Source organism: Macrobrachium nipponense, chromosome 45 (assembly GCF_015104395.2).
Source record: "Macrobrachium nipponense isolate FS-2020 chromosome 45, ASM1510439v2, whole genome shotgun sequence".
Taxonomy (NCBI): Eukaryota; Metazoa; Arthropoda; class Malacostraca; order Decapoda; family Palaemonidae; genus Macrobrachium; species Macrobrachium nipponense.
In genome coordinates this window covers 39,783,667-39,804,308 of record NC_061105.1, presented here as the reverse complement: position 1 = coordinate 39,804,308, position 20,642 = coordinate 39,783,667, and the positions used below count along the sequence as shown (strand labels likewise).

General features: G+C 37.3%; 1 protein-coding gene and 1 long non-coding RNA gene across 3 annotated transcripts in view; both read left to right on the top strand.

Annotated features, from left to right (window-relative positions):
* Positions 1 to 20,191, top strand: part of LOC135214495 (heparan sulfate 2-O-sulfotransferase 1-like) — a 127,329-nt gene extending 107,138 nt beyond the window's left edge. The window contains exon 9 of the mRNA XM_064248866.1: positions 5,794 to 20,191. Coding sequence (XP_064104936.1) covers positions 5,794 to 5,813 — 20 coding nt within the window. The 3' untranslated portion in view covers positions 5,814 to 20,191. The remainder of the gene's footprint in view (positions 1 to 5,793) is intronic.
* LOC135214141 (uncharacterized) overlaps positions 1 to 20,642 on the top strand; it is a 556,803-nt gene that overhangs the window by 372,234 nt on the left and 163,927 nt on the right. The window lies entirely within an intron of this gene.

Below are 20,642 nucleotides of genomic sequence, written 5' to 3'. Positions count from 1 at the left end.
AAAAAAAAAATTTATCTTGGCAACACTGTGGGATGTACTGCCTGCACACAGGGGATGAGAGAAGAATACGTAGTAAGGGAAGGACATGAGAGGGAATAACAAACTAATGCAAAGAGAGAGAGTGAGATAGAGAATAACAAATGAATGGAGAGGACAAGAGAGCAATAGTGGCGATACCATTGTCTTAGATTATAGTACGTACTACTATAGGACTGTGCCCAGAATTATTTTTCAAAATGTTGAATAATTGATGAAATTCAGTACTTTTAGTATAAAAATCATAAAACAAAATAATATACCCTACTCCTTAAGATAATGCTCATTGAAAAGTAAGATTTTCAGATAGTCTGAGCTTATAATGATTACTTATCTAGCCTTCTTTTTTTATTTCCTGGTTTGAGGCAAAATCAACCCACTGTAGAAAGATGCATCTCTAAGTCTGCCACCAATAATTATTTTATTAATTTCACTTATTTGGATAAACAAATACAGTACTTTGCAATGATGTTAAGCTCTTGCTGTACTTTTGTAACTGAGAATGGAAATGGATTCTTGTATGTATGTTTATAAGGATTTTACCTCACACCAGCCCTACCCACTCTTACTTGAAGTCGAGCCTAATGATAGTTATAAAGTTTCTTGGTTAGTAGCCAATAATTGCTGAATGTGAGAAAAGGCAGAAATGTAATTAAAAACCATTAGAAATATTAATTCCTGAAATCCAGCCTGAGAAGAGCCTGTATTAGGCTCATAGGTCTGGGTAAACTATCCTTTATTACATAAAAGATGTGTCAGAAGTTACACCAAGTATGTATACTTAAAGCGTTGGACTCATTTAGCAGTCCCATCAACTTGAAGGGGAGGATGGGGTGAGAAATGAGTATGAGATCTACTAATCAGCAGTGTTTTTGTTTTAATATTTCAGTTCAACCTCATATTCCACCAACTACACCATTCACTAATATGCTTCATGTCACGATTGAGACTAAAGGCAGCTTCATTTCTCATAAGATCATAAGAGGGGACTTGATGACAACCACAAGTGCTGCATCACTGGCATACTGAACAATCTTGTTTTTCAGGCCAACAGACATATCTCTTGTATACACTAAAAATAACAGTGAAGCAAGAGCACAGCCCAATGGAACTCTAGACACAGAAGGTTGTGGGCTGCTAAAGATCCCATCAACAGCAACTTGCTGCTGCCTACTTGTAAGGAAATTTTGAAGTAAACCTGAAACATATCCTCCCACTTAAAAGGGGAACCAGCCTGCAGAGAGAGAAAAGTTGTAGTAAAAAAATGATAGTTATTAGGGAAAAGAAAATAAAAATGATACACTTGATAGGCAAACTATTCCACACTTTAGTTGTAACCAAGATAAAATAACAAGCAAACTGACTAGTGTCAAACCTAGTGCTAGAAAACAACACTGTTTGTGTCAGAAGCCTGACTAGTGTTGCGAACAAAAACGGCTAAGTCAGGTAAAGAAGAGTGGAGAGGATATTTTTGTTGTACTAGTACATTTTATGCAACAAACGATGAATTCTCATTACATCTATGACATAAGTCAACATTAAGAGGTGGCAAATAAGCTTGACAGATGACATAACTATCCAAAGGTTTGAGATGAGAGTTGACACCTTTATTGACCTTAAGGATAAGGTTGAACTGTTTCATAGAGCTTTTGAAGCTAAGTAATCAGCTGAGGATGTCACTTTCCCTGATACTTGTCAACTTGAACCCATTCTTAGAAAGTTTGCATTTTGCTTTAGGAATTTAAGAAAATTCTTGATACTGTACTTTTGATAGCAGGGGTGAAGATCCTGATGGTTTCTTCCCTAGGTTTTTTAAAAAGGATTTTTGTGCTGTGTCTCCCAAGATTAGTAGATTCTATAGATTTGAATGTCACATAGTACCTTTGCTGATGAGTGCAAGCTTAGTAATATGTACAGTGCTTGTTCCAAAGAGTGTCTTATCTGGAGACTGCAGGCCAATTTCTATTCACCTTGCACCTTCAAAAGCTTCAGAAAAACTTATTTTTAAGCCACTGTACATGTAGAATCCAAAGGATTGTTAGCTAATCGTCAATATGCATATAGAAAGTAGTCTAGTACTTTCTATGCTCTGTCATGGTTTAATATGCTATTTGCAAGAGAACTTTAATAAGGTTTCAAGTTTAGAGTAATTCAGATAAATCTTTAGTCCTTCTGTTCATTTAGTAAATCATATCTTTAAATTCAGGATCTTGGAAGAGGTGGATAAGTTTTAGTATTACTTCAAGATTTTCTTACAAGTTGGCAGCAGTGAACCAAGGCCTATTGAGTCTAGTTTTCCACAAGGTAGTATTCTTGGTCTGCTGTTATTTTTAGTGTAATCAAGTCATATGGTTGTTGGGCTGGAAAACAAGATTGGTCAGTATACCAAGGTTGGAACACTTGTGGGCATTGCAGACGCTACTTATGGGAAATGAAGCTGCCCATAGTTTCATTCATGGTATTGAGTGAATTAGTGACTAAACTTCAGTAAAATGAAAACATTGTTGATTAATAGAACTCATACTGATTTTTCACCTCATCCTCCCCCTTAAAGTGGATGGAATTCATGAGTTTGAAGTTTAGATTATAGTACAGTAGACCCCTGTTTTTTGGGGGGATGGGTACCAGATCTCCTTAAATAGATAAAATATGCAATTACTTAAACCACTCTAAAAATGCTTAGAACTGCTATTTTGATAGTTAAAATAAAAGTTAGACCCAATTATTTCAATATTTTTAAGTTAAAAAAAAAGTTAGACCCAATTATTTCAATATTTTTAACACAAAAATTGCATTTTGCCACGAAAATTATACGAAAATACAGTAAATTGTAAATATATCTCAAGTGAAAAATACCACAAATAGGTGAATTTTACAAGCATAATGGGTGTAAACGGTCTGTAGGAAAATCTGCGAATAGTGGGGGTCGACTGTACTTGGTGTAACTTTTGAATCACATCTTGCTTTTGAGAAACATCTTGATGAAAGTTTAAGCAAAAGGAAAGGGAACATGTCTCCAAGAATACAGTGTCCCATTTGCTAAGACTGCTGTTTGTCGGGCATGTGCAGAAGTGTTTGCAGATAAGGCTGGCCGGATTATAGCATTCAAGGGTCAAGGGGTCAGTTCTTAAATTTTGCTGCATCCAGGAAGAACACAGATTTCAAGCTCATCCTCCCTCTTTGCAAATTTTACCTATTGAGACATTAGGCATAAGGGATGGATCTTGGGTGATGGACTGTTTCCTTTCTGAATGGTTTTGTTGATCTCTGTGCCTTGTTGAAGTATCAGGGTACAGTCTATTAAATCACTCTCAGGGCTTACTGCTACTCTACTCCCTGAGATTACCTTGGATATCCACTTGGTTCTTATCCTATCTGTCCATTAGCACTCTGCTGGGACCTATACCCTCTCACCTTCCTGCCAAAACAGCAGGTAAAGCTAAGTGGATGAATAATGGGTTCTTCTTGAAATAAAGCTAAGTGGATGAATAATGGGTTCTTCTTGAAATAAAGTTTAATATTAATTTTTTTATACAAATCAGACATAGGTAAAAGCCCACCAACCAGTCCCATCTTCCTCAATGGGCCAGTCTTTGTATGTGAAAGAATGAGTTATTCATTTACTGCCTAGCAATGCGACAGAACTGCTCATGTATAAGAGTTGTTTCTAACGATTCTGCTTATTGTGTCTTCAAGACATGAAGTGATGTGTGTGCATGTGCGTGTGCGTGCTGAGTGTGGGCATTTTACATTGCATATTAGTCCATTAGGATAGTTGTCTTTATTTGAAAAGTTTTATGATAAAAAAATTCACAAATATGCATGCGATTTGATTATCAGCTAAACCACAAGAAAAGTTTAAAAGGAAATGACCGTGTTCCAATTATGTACTTTCATGCAAGTAACACATCATCAAAGCACAAAGTGAAAGTATAAAATAACTGAGCAAAAAACTCTTAAAAGTGATATGAAAATATCCATTATTAGGTCATTGCAAGCAGAAACAATGTCTATTCAAATTAGTATTCAACTACTAAAAATGCAAATAAGTAAAACAGTAGAAAAGAATTGCCTGACAGCTTTGTATAAAAAAAATGATGGCGATGAAAATGACTAAACATCAATTGGACAGAGGCTGAAGAAATTGTATTTTATAATGGCTTTATTAGCAGTAACATAGAATAGGATAGAATATAGAATTTAGGCCAAAGGTCAAGTGCTGAAGAGGAATTTATCAATAAGAAGGTTTTAAAGATGTAACAAGGGGGAAACCTTGCAGTTGCACTTTGAAGCAATTATTGGAGAGGGTGGAAAGTCAGATGGAAGGAAGAGAATAAGAATGGAGGTACAGTAAAAGGATTGAAAGAGGTTGCAGCTACAGGCCAAATGGACACTGCAGAGAAGTATAGGCAGTCCCCGGGTTACGACGGGGGTTCCGTTCTTGAGACGCATTGTAAGCCGAAAATTGTCGTAAGCTGGAACATCGTGAAAAATCCTAAGAAAACCTTACTTTTAATGCTTTGGGTGCATTGAAAACTATGTAAACTGCATTCTTATTGCATTTTTCATCCAAAAAAAAAACTTCAAATATTGATTATTCTGCATTTTTGGTGTCATGTTTCTTGTGCCAGATCAGCGTTGTAGGCGTCATAACCCTGGAACATGTGTCGTAACCCTGGAAATAATTTCTGGTGAATATAATTGAGAAGCGCCTTAACCTCGGAATGTCGTAACCCGAACCCGTCGTAATTCGGGGACTGCCTGTATTGCCTATAGGGTACCACGTGAGGTGCACTAACGGCACTATCCTCCTACGGGGAGCAGTAATATAATGTAACCTCCTTTTATTTACATATTCCAGAAAGCTTTTAGATTTGATCCATGGTACTATATAGAAATTTGATAAAATTAAAGAATTTTAAGATAATTTTTTTTCTAGACTAGTGGTTTTACCATTACTTGTATTACTACTATTATTGATGACATCTTTTTATGTACATCATATTATTATTATTATTATTACTATAACTTCATTTTTGGAATTCAGCTGTTTTTATGTATGAACTGGTAAACAAGTGGCTAGTTTTTTATCATTCTTTTTTTAATATGATGCTGACAGTAGAACTTTTTTTTTCCATTCTGTCTTGTGTTTTAGTGGTTGGGTAATTTGGATGATATGTATATTTGTGTTTGTAATGGCATATTAATATAGTTTTTACTTTTTTGTAAGAGCTTTTTTGCTCATTTATTTTATGTTTTGTGTCATGTTGTGCCCCAAAAATGTGTTAATTACAAGAAAGTATTTTACACAGTCATTTCTTTTTTTTTCATAGCTAAAAATCTTCAGTCTTAACAATAGGACAATTTGTATCTTACCTAGGATGATTGTGTGGAAGAGAGAGAGAGTGAGTTGGCTAGCCTCTTTCTTCCTCTTTTTTTTCCCTTTCTTCTTACTATGGGCAGGTTGAAAAATAGACCCATCATATGCTGGAACTGGTCTGATACAGGTGAGTACGGTGGTCATACTGGTGATGTGGATTCATTTTTATAGGCCGGTAATGATGAAAGTTAGAGGACTGAAAGTATTGTACTTTTGAAAGGGTTCTGTCAACACAGAAGTAAGAAGGCAGAACTTAAGCACCAGAAAAGAAGATAATGTATAAATATTTTCAAGAATCTGATGAAAATATTAAGTTTTGAAGGGAGATAAAATGGTATTGAAAAAGGCTGATAAAATTTTTGTTTTTTTTATTGTAGATGCTCCAGAGGCTTCATGAGGCAATAGAATGCAGTGGAGAAGAGGTAATGAATACTAGAATACTGTTGTAGGTACATCTTGTTAGCATTATGATGGCAGTAGCTCTTTGGCACTTGCATGCAACAAGAAATACAGGGAAGAGGATCAAATGATCTCACTCTTCTGTATACAGTACCTTCTATTTATTGCAGATATGCCTTACCTTACAAGTTAGATACTCCATTTCAAATAGAAGTCACTGTATACTGTACCATATATATGTATGACTTAAATTTTTCATATGTTTGTTATTTGAAGATGTATAACAGTGATGTATGACCTACATATATATTGTTACCATTTTGAGAAGGAAACGGTTTTATGACCGACATATTTCATGTTTATTCAGGGTAGGTGGGATTAGTGGTCAGTTAAAAGGTTAGTGTTTCTATGAGTGAATTTGTCAATAAGAAGGTTATGGTGTCAGTTGCTTTGTCAAAGTAGAGAAATTTTAATCACTTAAATAATGGGAGTGATTACAACAACTTACATTCACAAGAAAAAAAAATTTTAGTGCATAAAATTTTGTAGGAAACAAAATTGTGGTCATATTTAAAGAAAATTTTGATTCCCAATGAAGACTGTGTAACTGCTAAGTGAGAGAGTGCAGAATGATAGTATTTAGATTGAAGTAGTATTGTATTTTTGTTTCCTCCATTGTAGTTGTACTATTTTCTTAGTATCTTTGCTCTTAACCATGCAATATTGTATATAGTGTACAATACATTACACTGTAGTATCTATAGAGAATATTTCCCTGGTGTTGTTATCTCTTGTTCTTTGGATAGGATTTTGTATATGTATAAATAAATATATATTTTCTTTATGTAGTATTGTATGTCTGCAAGAATGCCTGTAACTTGTATGTAAAACTGTATACTGTACATATACCACATCATATTTGGCGTCAGTTTTGAATTTCATGAAAAAAATTACAAGAGGTAGTATTTTAATTAGAGATTTCTAAAGTATAACTTACATCACTGACAAGTTGTACTTCATACTAAGAAATATAAAAAAATATTAGCAGAACAACTTGGCACTGAGCCACAACAAATGTAAAGACAGTCTGTTGAACCTTGCTTGAGCACCCTTGCTCAAATTTTTTTATTTACTACTTCCCTATAGGTACACCATTGATCCTCGTTTCTTCAAGTTATTTCATGACTATAGTATATATGGCCTGCTGTATTTATATGCTTTTGCCCAATTTTTAATGTATACCATATATTTTTCTATGTTCATCAGTATATATTTATTTTTTGTTAACAACATATCTGGTTCTTTAAATGCAGTATGCACCATAGTAGCTTGATATTCCAGTCTTGCCTCTTGCAGAAAAGGTTTCTGTGCTCAATAGATTAGATGCATTCGGATTACTCTCAGTTATATTAATGTGAATCATCAGATGTTGTGTTTTTCTTTTTAAGGTTTAATTTGTTTACATATGTGAATGGTAATGAATTAAAAGTGATTTTTGTGGTTGTTAGATAATTAAATGAAATATTTTTGTTTTGATGTCTCTCATTTACTACTACGTAGTTCAAACACTGTGTTTATTGCTGGTTTAATCATCTTTATTCCTCACCTTCACAATAATTACATCATCAAACTTCCTTGAAGAGCTTGAATGTTTTTTAGAAGTAGGAAAAGTTGAGTACAAGTGCTAGACTTTATTCTGAGGAGAGCAAGTTCCCAGTTTGAGAATGCACAAAGTATGAATAGTACAGACAATAAGGTGATGATAAACTTTTGTAAATGTTAAGGATGACATAATTCTCCAAACTGTTTGTTAGATTGTGCCAACATGAGGTTTAAACTTGATTTACATGGGAAGAATATAGAAAAGTATTTTTCCTCTTTGAAAACTGTAGGGTCACATGCACATAAAACTTGTTTTAAAATGCCTCTCTATGTAATGATATACTTGTGTAAATGCAAGGTTGTATTAAGTTTTGTTAATCATCTGTAGTGTAAAGTGCAATAGCACTTGAAAATATTTATATCAAGTTACATACTTCAGAACATCTCTACCAATTTACATAGCCAAGTATATTGTAATAGCAATTGCCTGTTAGCCACAACAGTGTTCTGTGACTTTTGCATTCAGTTGAAATTTTAAGTTATGAATATTGAGAAACTGCTTTATTTATGAGTGTCTGTTTTTTATGGTAACCCTTTACCATCATACAAGAAAAGAAAAATACTAATTATCATTAATTCTCATAAAGGCAGCAATATTTCATGCATAATGCACAATACACATTATTCAGTGACAAGATATACAGTTTCAGTGAATAAATCTATAAACTGTATTTACAAAAACATTTGAATTTTTGTAATGAAATATTTTGTATAAACATTGATAAAATATTCTTTCCGAAAGTTCGATCTTTGATGTGGTAATTTTGTCTTGTGATCTGATCAGTTAATGAAAGAATAAATATACCTCTGCTTGCTAAATTACTGCTATACTTTGTGTATACACAGTATATATGAGTTGTATACTTATGCTGGAATATTTGCATAATTTAAGATTGAACTCTTACCATCGATGTAAATCTAATCATTAATGAATAAAGTTGGAGTTTCAGTGAAATTACGTTTTGATATTTTTAAGGCAATAAATTTCACTATTGAATGAATGTACTGATGTGTTTTAAATAGATAATTGTTGACATTGCTTAAAATTGTCTGCAGAAAACTGGATGCAAATACAAGTATACTGTTTACAGCATCTTTCATGAGTGCTGCAGATTGTTATGTATTTTAGGTCTCTTATTAAGGCTATTTCATAAAACCGTTTTATATAGAGGTGAATTTTGACCCCCACAACTTTGTAGCAGCCCAGGGCAAGGAATAGGAACGTGACTCTTGGTGAACAATGTAATGTCCTTGTTTCTCTTTATGTTAAAGTAATTGTTTGAATAGCACTTAGCGATGCAAATAATATAATCTCCCCTGTCATACAAGAATATAAATTTATGAACATTTTAATAGTGGAAGGAATTGCTTGTTGTAGCACACACTATGTATATGTCAGTAAGCATTTACAGTACTACGTATTGTATCTGAAATGCTACTTACATGAGAACTACCTCAGTAAAGGAAGTGCTTGTCCTCATATCCAGTTTCATATTTTAATGGTTGAGTGTCTGCAACCTAGAATGGTGGCTGCTTTAGTGCATTAACAGTTCCACAATGTTATACAAATAAGAATACAATTATTAATACTCTGCAGGATATTTTTGTGTGCATCGGACTTTGGTAATGACTGAACCTCTCCGATAAAAATCCACCACTTTTGAGTTGAATTAATATTTCTAGTCTTACATCTTTGCAATTTTCAGTTGATGTGCTCATGTTTTGTATTTGATGTTGATGAAATGTAATGTTAATTTGATAGTTTTGATGCTTATAGTCTTAAGTAAAATGACTAAGGACATGTAGTATGCTTTAGATGTTGCCACTTTTCCCAGATGATTCATAAGTTGAGATATTGTGTAGATTTGGCAGATATAATGCCACATCTTCCTCTTACCAGGTCAGAAAGGGTAAACTGCTTGACACTCTTGTGCTACGTATCTAACCGTGAAGATGTAAAATAAGCGAAATTTGATGATGGGTAAAGGGCGAGTTATAGTTTTAAAAAATTACATTAAATGAAGAACTGAAATCATGCTTTCAACTGTTTTGATAACAGGATAAGGATGATTTGGTTTTTGATCATCTAAATGAATTATACAAATGCCCAATATCTAGCCTAGACTCACTGATGAAAATGATACAATGCAAGAAATATACGTAATGTTATTGGCTCCTCAAGGATGGTAAATTAAGCTGGCCTTGTCTTTGCCCGGAAAGATCTCTCTCTCTTCTGGAAAGCCCACGGGAGAGACAAGTTAGATTTTATGACTGGATTAAACAATCCCAAATTGAGTTATGCTTATTAACTGTAGTCAGGTTAAAAGTTGGGAAGAAGTTTGGCAACGTAGCAAATGACAGCCATGTTCGTAGTCATTTTGCGTTGACTGTAGTTCTCATTTTTTTTAACTTTACCTTTAAACAAGCCATGTTAGACATTTATCCTTGTGAACTGTTAAGTTTATTATTGATTTAAAACATAAATAAAATGATTAAGAGGGCTTCTGTGTTGTCATTTAGGTTTATTGTTGATGATGATGATGTCTAATTAAATGTTATGTCTATCAGTAGAACTTGTAAACAATTTCACCTCTTGAACAAATAACTCTGTATAGAGTTTGAGCTGAGGGTGTCAAGCTTTTGACATCTGCTTATATTCCTCATGACTGGAAACAGTCTTTCACACATCATGTTGTTTTGGAAACTAATAATGTTTATGTGGTCAGCAACTTTTTAGTGAAACTGAAGCAGCAAGATGATCTACAGATGAATTATAAAGATGAAAATTATAACTGGTATGTCACTCAAAATTGGTCAGCCAAGGTTTGTTATTTGGAAGGAAGTACTATATTTGTTTTAAAGACAATAACTGTAGGTATCATTATGGTAAAGTGTTAGAAACACAGAGGGAGAATCTCTTATGTTTTGAGTGATGAAGGCCTTATGTAAATGCTTACAGAATAGGTCAGACAGGAATTTAGAAGTTTTAAGCGTAGTACATCAAAATCTTGTAATATGAGTGTACAGCTTAAAGGGAAAACAAGTTTGGAGAAACTGGTAAGTGCAACATATATTTCTTAAGCAGAATCTCTTTGTAACTATTCATTATGTGTTAATTTAAATGTCCGCTTGCTGAACTTGCAGGCAGACATTTTTTTAGTACAACCATTAGCCATTAGCATTTCACTTTTCTCATGGAATAGAGGATTTACTAAGTTGATAACTGTAGTTGTGAAAAAAGTAAAATACTGTATTGTACCACATTGTTATTTAGTTACAGTTTTAAAAGTTGCTGTTGAAGGTGCCAGAAACTTGTAGCAAAGTTTGATATTAATCATAAGATCTCAGTTTATACAAGAGATTAGTATAAAAATGTGACATCACAAAAAGTAATAATCTCCTACACTTAAGAAGTTAATGAATGAGAAAATTATATTGAATCTCAAAACTATTACTTGACTTAACATCAGAGTTCATGAAAAAATGGTTTGTTATAAAGAAACGCAAACAAGTGCCTGTACACAGGAGCATCCTTCAGCAAAAGCTGAGAGCCAGTCATTGAAATTTTGGTAGCAAGGTCGTGAACGGGTCATTATGGGGTTGAGTGGGGTTACTACCCTTACTCACCTCCCATTACCAAGCATTTTTTGTTTTTTTGTGGTCTTGAATAGTAAATGTCTTGTTGTGCTCTCTCATGCTGCTGTTGTATGTTGGAAGAGTATTTGGTTTGTGTGTTTTTGGAAGTTGGTTTTCCTTTTTGTGTAAGGGGGGGGGGGGGGGGGGGGGGGGACAGAAATATTTAAAGGGATATGGGTTGCCTTGTGGGTGCATCATGTACTAAGTACATATATTTCAAGGATATGGGTTGCCTTGCGGGTGCATCATGTGCTAAGTACCATGTATCAAGTAGTATTGCTCTTTCTGCAGTGGGAAATCATGCACCTCTATTTTTTCCTGGAATGAGGGCACTGATTGCTTGTCCTTGCAGCAGGATAAGTTAGAAGAAAGGGATGAGGGGTGCAAGGATAGTAAGAGTTCACAGGCCTCACTTCTCCCTGCCCCAACTGTTCCTGTTACAATTCCTTCTGGAATTACAGTGGCTCACCAATAGATTGCAGTATAACGTACTTCTGGATATATTGGTGCAAAATAGAAATATCGATTTGGGGGTTTTTGCTTCTGGATCGAGTATCAAACATAAGATTTTTTTAATAAATTTGTATTTTTCATAGCTAACAAACGAGAGGTCTTAACAATAGAAAGGTTGTTCTAGAAAGGCTGTGGGCCAGATGTCTAGCTATCTCAGGAAATATTCATCAGCAGTTTGCCAGGGGAAATATGCAGTGTAACGTGATTGGTGTTGTCGACGGGGTTTCTCTCCACTTAAGCTTCTGCTCAGCAGATAGCGGATTTTCTGATCTTCCTTAGGGTTGAGAAAAGTCTTTCCATTTCAGCTATCAGAGGCTAAAGAGCAGCCTTGGGCTTAGTTTTGCACCTGAAAGGCGTGGACATCTCTTCATCGAGGGAAATCTTGTTGTTCAGGAGTTTTGAACAGTCCTGTTCTCCAAGAGAACTCAAGCCTCTTGCGTGGGATCTTTCTCTAGTCCTGAGAAATCTCACTCGGGCTCTATTCGAGCCCCTTCATCGGTCATCAGACGGATCTGACTCTAAAGACAGTTTTCCTGTTGGCCTTGGCTACTTTGAAAAGATCTGGGGAACTTCATGGCCTGAGTTGTGATGTTAAACACACCAGGGGTTGGGGGTTTGTGACCTTCGAATTTGTCCCGAAATTTATGGCCAAGACCCAGAATCCTTCGGTGCATGATGACAGATTGGCTCGTTTTCTATTTCCTCACTGAATGACTTTGTGGACAGCGATCCACAAGAGCTCTTGCTTTGCCCCATCAGAGCACTGCGATGCTGTCTAAAGAGGACTCGTCACCTAAGTAGGTGCCGTAAACTTTTTGTTAGCACAGGCCGGTCAAGAAGGGAAGTGTCCAAGGACACAATTTCATTCTGGTTATGCGAGACAATGAAACAGGCTTACTCCTCCTGTCACTGGGCAGGCTAGAGCACATGACATCAGAGGTATTTTCTCTCTGGCATTTAAGAAAAACTTGTTTGTCCATAGAATTTTGAGTGCAGGTTCTTGGCTACGTCAATCCACGTTCACTTTCTTTTACCAAAAGGACGTTGCCCATAGGTCTTTGGAGTGCCTCAGCGGCGTGGTTGGTATGGTATTAGCGTCCCACCCCGGTGGTTGCGGGTTCAATTCTCGGCCATTCCATTGAGGAGTGAGAGATGTGTATTTCTGGTGATAGAAGTTCACTCTTGATGTGGTTCGGAAGTCACGCAAAGCCGTTGGTCTTGTTGCTGAATAACCACTGGTTCCATGCAATGTAAAAGCACCATACAAACAAACAAACAAACCCACAGGTCTTTGGACACTTTTTCCTTGGGTCCGGTGGGGGCTGCCCAACAAGTTGTGTAATTCACCCAGTGCCCCTGGCAGGACAGTTTGTATCTTTCCCAAGGTGATTGTGTGGAAGAGAGAATGAGTAAGTTGGCTGGCCTCTTTCTTTCTCTTTTTTCCTTTCTTCTTCCTATGGGGGGGTTCAAAGAATAGACACGTCATATGTTGGAACTGGTCTGATATAGGTGAGTATGGTGGTCATTCTGGTGGTGGTTTTGTATTGTTACTTACTATACAATAGACAAATTTGCTATTCAGTAGCAAGTGCTCCTCTCTCTAGCAAGGGGAGTGAGGAGTGGTGACAAACCTGTGTGGCTTGCATGGTTTGTTGCTTGAACATGCAGAGTTTTCTTTTGTTCCTGAAATGCAATGAATCTGGTTATATATCATTGTTTCAACCCGGACAGTTGAGTTTTTAGATATCCGATTGTCTATTCGCTCATGGACTTGGATCCCCTTCTTTAGAACTTGTTCCTCTAGGAAGGGTGGTCAGGTGGGTTAAACTCCCAGCCAGGTTAGGGTACTTGTACCTCCCTCCAAGTATAAGTCTATCCTATTGTTACGACCAAAGGTTTGTTGTACGTATGAACAAATGACAAATTTTTAATTAATTTGTATTTTTCATAGCTAACAAACCTGAGGTCTTAATGTTTACTGCCCACATCTAGCTGCCCCTCTCTTTTCCTTGGTTGGGGGAAAGACTGACACGCCACAGTGTTCTATGCCTGGTAGGTGACCAGCTTCCACCTTGTAAACGCATGAGTTGCCAGATGCCACAGATTCCTTGCTTTACAATCTTTCATTGTTTTTAACCGGTTTCCAGCTGGCGCAAGAAGATTAAACTGTTCTGCTTTGCCCTTGTCTAGACTTCCTTCAGTTGCTTCTTCTTCCTTTGAAGGCTTGTCCACTTCCTATTATTCCATTGATTTGGTCTTTCTCAGAGGTGAATGTTCCCCCCACCCTGGAGGGTGGAGGCAGTACCATCTTTTTCCTCTGTTTCAATCCGGTTTTATGGGGCTTGTCTAGTGACTGGATTTTCTAAATAATGGCGCTGTTAAGCAGGTTGTTATTGGTGCTGATTTCCGGTTAACGGTGCTGTTAAGCTGGTTGTTAGTGCTATTATCACCAACTTTTGGTTAGTGGCGCTTGTTCGTGAACAGAAACCACACCTTTAACAGGGGACTGCCTTTGGTTATCAGTGGCCTTGATTATTGGTGATCTGGTTTTATGGAGCTTGGCAACATAAATTGGTGATTTTCAGTGCTGACATACACTGATTTCTGCTTATCTCGGGCACTGGTATCAATACATACCTACAGATTGGAGTTTTTCGGTTATTGTCACACACTCGGAATGGAATTCCTCCCATAATCAGGGACTGCCTATTTACAGACAGTTCCCGGTTATCAGTAATCCGGTTTCATGACAATTGTCTGGTGATAACGATAATTGGATTTCTGGTGCCGACATGCGCCTTTCCCGACTTATGTCGAACAGCTCCTGTACTACCCTTCTTGCATGGGAGAGGGAGAGGGATTTCTTGCAGGAAGAAGGGATCCTACCAATTGTTTTCCTATGATGATGATGATGGAGGAGCTCAGACTTGTGCCTCCCCTGGTGAGGCTTTGACTCTGGTACTTCTTTTACCTTTCATTCAACTACAGGCAGTCCCTGTTCATTCATTCAACTACAGGCAGTCCCTGTTCATCGGCAATCTGGATTTATAGGACTTATCTAGCACCATAAGATCAGCGATTTATGGCGCCATAAATCAACGAGTTTTGGTTAATGGTGGTTTTCGCTCATCAGCACCCCCAGGAACAGAACCCCCACCGATAACCGTGGACTGTCTGTAATTGTTGTGATGTTCCTGGTAGCAAGGCATCATCTCCTGTAGTGTCATCCTTGTTTAGCAGCTGTTCTCTCTATAGCAGATCCTCCAGCTGTGAAATAGTTGATATAAACATCAGTCTTCCTTAAATATTGGAGATGAGCAAGACTCAAGCTGGTTAAAGAAAAAACTGTTCACAACATTCCTCCTCCTTGTTAAGCTCATCTTCCTTGTCCTTGACCACTCCCTGCTCTCGCAGGAGACAAGGTAGTCTAAGGCGGCTTCTTGTGTGTGTTTGTGTGCATGCTCCCAGTCACCTTTGGGTGACTGTTTAAGGAATGTATTTAGAACCCATTCTTGACCCTCTTAGAAAACTGGTATTGTTTCTAATTCCATTTGTGCTTGTCCAGAAACACTTGTAGTTGAGTCAGCACATCCCACTTACTTTGCACCTGTTTGGTCTCTGGACTGTGAGTGTGCTAGAAGCAGGGTAGACTCTTCCTGCCATACTTTTACAGTCAGGGCTTGCCAATCTTGGGAGGACTGCTCACACACAGCCCACCCACCTATCTTGTGCATGATTCTCTGAAAATGCAGAAGGTGCCTTTTCCAGTAAGGCTCCAGCTTGTGCTCCTGAGGATCTGATAGACTCAGACAGTCCTTTCCTTCCAGAAACTCGGCAGGCCAAGCTAGTGGCACTTTGGAGATAATATCATGCTCATTCTGAGTGTAATCTTGGGTCTGGTCACAATAGTTTGAACTTACCCTTAGGTGCACTCCTGAAGAGATACCATTATTTGGGTTTCTGTGGTCCCAGCTTGCTCATGATGTCTTGGGCCAAGTGAACTCTAACCTTCAGGTCAGATTTACTCGTCCAACAGATCTAGCCTGTGGGCTGTCAAATGACCTCCCCCCTAAGACAGGGCCTGCTAGGAAGGTACTTCATTCAGCTTCCTCCTGGATGCCTGATGGCTCAACATTTAGTTGAAGACATAGCAGACTTTTCCATGACAGGTGTCTCATCTCAGGATGAGAGGGCAAAGTTCCAGCGGTTACTGGTGTTAGAAGAAAAGACACCTATTTCCCTTTTGCGCTACAGTGTCAACCTTTGGGCTGACTTCAGTAAGAGGAGGATGGACATGGTTTTGTCTCTCTTCTTTAGACAAGTGTCCAACAAATTACTCTTATTCAGGAACAGTTTGGTGTTGGGTTCTCCGTCACTTTTATCCTGGATAATGTGACGGCAGCAGTGGATAAGAGAAAATCAAGAGTTCTGGGATCCTCTTACCCATTGCACAATGTTTTTCAAACTTTCATTGTGGCAAAGAAACCCATAGTCAAACCCATGCAAGTTGGCTAGGTCTTCAGGTTCTGGGAATGATGCCTGCTTCTTCCAAACCAAGACCAGCAGCCCTGCCCTTCTTTCTCTAGCAAGGGAGTGGAGTCAAGTCAAGTCTTCTCATCCCTTTAGCTCTCCTCCCTCTGCCATGGCTAGGAAACGGAGGGTATGATAATTAGAAAGGAGGGGAAGTTGCTATGGCTGGTAGTCCCCTGTTACAAGGGGGAAATGTCTTTCTGGCCATTGGGCAATGTAGTAGAGACATAAGGCAGAGCCCCTTGTAGTGTCAGTCCTATGGGCTGGCTACAAGATTCCCTCACACTGTTCTGATCTTATTCTCTGTTTTCTTCAGAATCTCTGGCCCTTTCAGCAATGGAAAAAGTACTATAGAATGCTGGAGACTGGCCATTGGCCTCTCACTGTTGAAGAGGTTTGTGTTGCACACTCTCTAAGATAGGAGCAGCTCAGTCTGTACTAAATTTCATCAGGGGCAATTTCATGATTTCAGTAGGCCTGAAGGATTTGTACTTCTAAGTACCAGTCCGTCAGAACTCTGAAGTACTTCCACTTTGTCTGCAATGGGAGTATTTACTAGTTCAAACTCTCTGCTTTAGACTGGTGGCCACGTCTGAATTTCCCTTTGATTCAGCATGGGACCAATTGCGAGGTATATGCTTACTGCATTACCTGGATGAACAGTTAGTCCTGGCATCCTCCAAGAAGTGTTTGCTCCTGAGCTACAGTTTACACTCATTTTGGCACTAGTACTGATCGTGCTAAATTGGGAGAAGTTGGCACTCATGTCATCAGGCAAATACCTCCTAGGTAGACAGAACGTTCTAGCAGACTAGTGCAGTCACAGTAGTCAGGTTGTAGGGACAATGGTCCTTACTTTCTTGAATGGTGGGGAGGCTTCCTGTGCTTGACCTTTTAGGTACCAGGCTGAACAGAAAGCTTCTGGTGTTCTGTTATCCTATTCCAGATCCTTTGGTGGTGACCAGACACATTGCCACACCCCAGGGACAATCTGCATGTTTATGCCTTTCTGCCTGATTTTTTGAGTTATCAACAGCATGTTGATCACCCCGGGTCTCAGGATAACCCTGGTTGATCCTCATTGGCCAGATGCCAATGGTTTCTGCTGGCTTTCCTGGTCAGGGCACTGATAGAGATTTCTAGGTGGCCCATTCTTCTTTGTCAGTCACTCATTCAGAGGTGCCACCCAGCTGTCCATTCCTAAGAGACAGAGACTTTTTCTTGCAGGACTGTGATGGCAATGTCTATAGATGCCTCTGTTGTTCCTCAATGAATATGAAGGAGGCCATCTTCTGCTATTTGTGCCATAGAAGGGGTCTCTGAGGTTGGAGTGTCTGTTGAGCAGGTCGCAGACTTCCGGCAACCTTATTGGCTTTGATAAGACAAGCTCCTCTCAGTCTGATGTAAAAGTCGATCGCTCAGGTCTGATCCAGGTTTGTGGACTAAAGGGCCTGGATCTTTCCTCTTCAATGGAGCTATGCATATTTTTCTGGTGGCTAACCCAGGTGCCTTGTGAGCCCCTAAGGAAAGCTTTGGACCAAGAGTTCACTCTCAGGACTTGTCTTTATGCTAGCTTTTGCTTGGTGAAACATGCTGGTTGGTACATGGCATTTCTAGTCACTCATAGGGCTGGGGTCTCTTTCTTTCTCTTTTGTTTCTGACTTGTGGTGATATCTGGGTCTCTTTCTTTCTCTTTTGTTTCTGAATTGGGGTGATATCTCAGAACTCATCCATTCCTGATGAGATTAGAAAAGTTTTTCAATCTATGAGGTAATCAAACAAGCTTATGACTCCTTGAGGACATCACCCACCTTACTCATGTGGGAGCCCATGAGATTGGCAGTGGCTATCCCTAAACTTTCAGAGGAACTTCTTGATTTGCCAAGTAATGAGGGTGGGTGTCTGTTGTAGGCAGACAACCTTTTGAGTCTTCTAAATAGAAGGCGATGGTTGGTATTTCTTTAGGAACAAATATAAAAATTTAATGTCATATATATTTTTCCTAGGTGTAGAAATGAGCCTTTTATTGTTGTCCATCCTCAACTACCCAGCTTTGTCCCTGAGGTGATGACAAGCCCTGTAACCAGTTAACCATGTTATCACCAAGTTTAACAACTGTCTCCCAGCTCTTATTAAAAGGTACTCCTATTTAAAAGTTGGTTTGTATACCTAAGAAAAATATTGCAGACACCACCCTATTTACGAATGAGTTACGTTCTGAATAAATGTTGTATCTTGATTTGTTCATAAGTTGGTTTTTAATATGTACTGCATAATTTTTGTTGATGTTTGCATTCAAATTTGTCTCTAGGTGCCTATTCTGCTAGTAAGAATTTCTGCAAAGAACATTAGAACATGGTGAAAGTAAAGAACCTGTTCCTTTAACTCCTTCCTTGATTATCCTGGGTACTGTTCTTGTGGTAAACTATCATGTATTCTTACAGTCACAAGAATATTAGTTCATACTTTTAAAATATTCCTATTTATGTATTTCTATCTTCCTGGTTGTATTCTTTTTACCTTTCTAGCATCCAAAGTAATTCCTTATACTATAATACTGTACGATTTAAAAACAAAATACACATACTAAATATAGAAAATGGAACTTCATCATAGACCAAATTAAATTGGGAAAATAGAAATCAGTAGGATTATTTTAAGAGTATGAAAAAATATTCTCGTGATTGTAAGAATACATGATAATTAATCACGAGAATACTCAGGAAAATCAGGGAAGGGGTTAAAGTAATAGGTTCTCATTTTCTTCTGTTCTTTGCAAAACTTTTTATTATCAGAATAGGCACCCAGAGAAAAATTTGAATTTCTGGGTGGCAAAGGGCAGTGCTCCAAACACTTTTAACTTGTGACCCTCTCAACGTATTTGTATCCTTGAAAGTTTGTAAGTAGGGTAGAGTCTACTTTAAAATTTGATATAATCTCACTGTAGTGAAGCTCTAGAATACCTCAACTTTCATAGGGGTTCACTTTTTACCCATTCGCTTTTATTCATCCAGCTAAGTTGTTTTGCTTCTTGAACATCCTCCTTTCTGAAATTCCCCCTCTCACTTAAAAATGAATCTCTTGGGCCAGCCTTAAGAAAATTTGCAAAAGACTTTGTGCTATTAAATCACAGCATTGTTTAAGAGTACTATTTTATGCCAAAACAAAATTATTTTCAGGACAGAATATTGTTCAGTTCCCTGTGTATTTTATGGCTTTATTATATACTTTTGCTGCAGGTGTCTGTGCAACCAATGTAAATAGAAAGTGAAGTGGAAGCACAAGAAAAACTGGGTAGATTCAGGTAGCTTTTTTGTGTTGTACAGTAGTATAGTTACTTGTTTTTATGACAAAACTAGTATTATAATTAGATTATATTCCAAACAGAGATGTGAAACAATTACTATACATACATTGAGGTTATCAGTAAAACATGTGGTTTCAAGTAAATTTAGGAATTTGTATTTTTGTAATTCTAATCAGTTTATATTGATGTGTACATAGAATATAAAGCATAGTTCATAGCCCAAGTGTAAATTTATATTTGTATAAAAATTGAGTGTAATACATTTTTATCCTTTGGATATTTAAGTTTAACATTTTAAGTAACTGAGGTAGTTGCCACTTAAATGCAAAATATCACATGATATTTTGTAACCTAACTTTTAAAAGTTGGTTATTTACATGATCATAATATGTGACTGGAAGTTATGTTTAATTGGCATTAACTGCATCCATGCTCTGCATCACCTTTAAGCAGGAACTGTTGTTGTTTAGATTTCCTTGGGATCTGAATATTTAATCAAAAAGTAGGAGTAGCTTTAGCAAAACTACTATTTTACAAATTTACTCTACATTATTTCTATTTGAACATTTGTCTAAAAATAGTGTTAATTTTCTCTCCAGCACATGACATCCAGTTATTTTATTGGTAATGGAAGCAGAATTAGTTGTGTATATATTTTCCTATGTTCATATAATTTTTTTTTACCTGTAATAAAATCTCACTGTAATTATAAATTATGATAAAAGAGTTTTTAGTACTTTTAGTAATCCTTAGTTTTGAGTCAGTAAGATTACTGAATGAACTATGAAATACTTGTCTTGTGTTGAGGGGTACATTTTAAGCAGCACTGATGCCTCTTTGCAGCATCCCTTGCTGCATTGTTTTGTTCATTCTATTAATTGGGAAGAAATGCTTTCAACCAATCATATTAAAACTTAGAAGTAGGACCTAGTGATTTTGTTTTAATAGTTTAAAAATATGTAGTGTGTTGGAGGAGTCATTTGGTGATTGTTTTGATTTGAATTTAGACCAAACCTTGTTTTCTTTTGAAAAAATATCACTCACACAAACACTCACTGGCTACAATCAACTCTTCTTATGATCATTTTGGTGATTTATGACAATTTGGCTATTTTTAAATACAAGCACAGGGGCACTTTATGCAATGCAGCTATTAAGACAGAGTAAAGAGATAGTTGG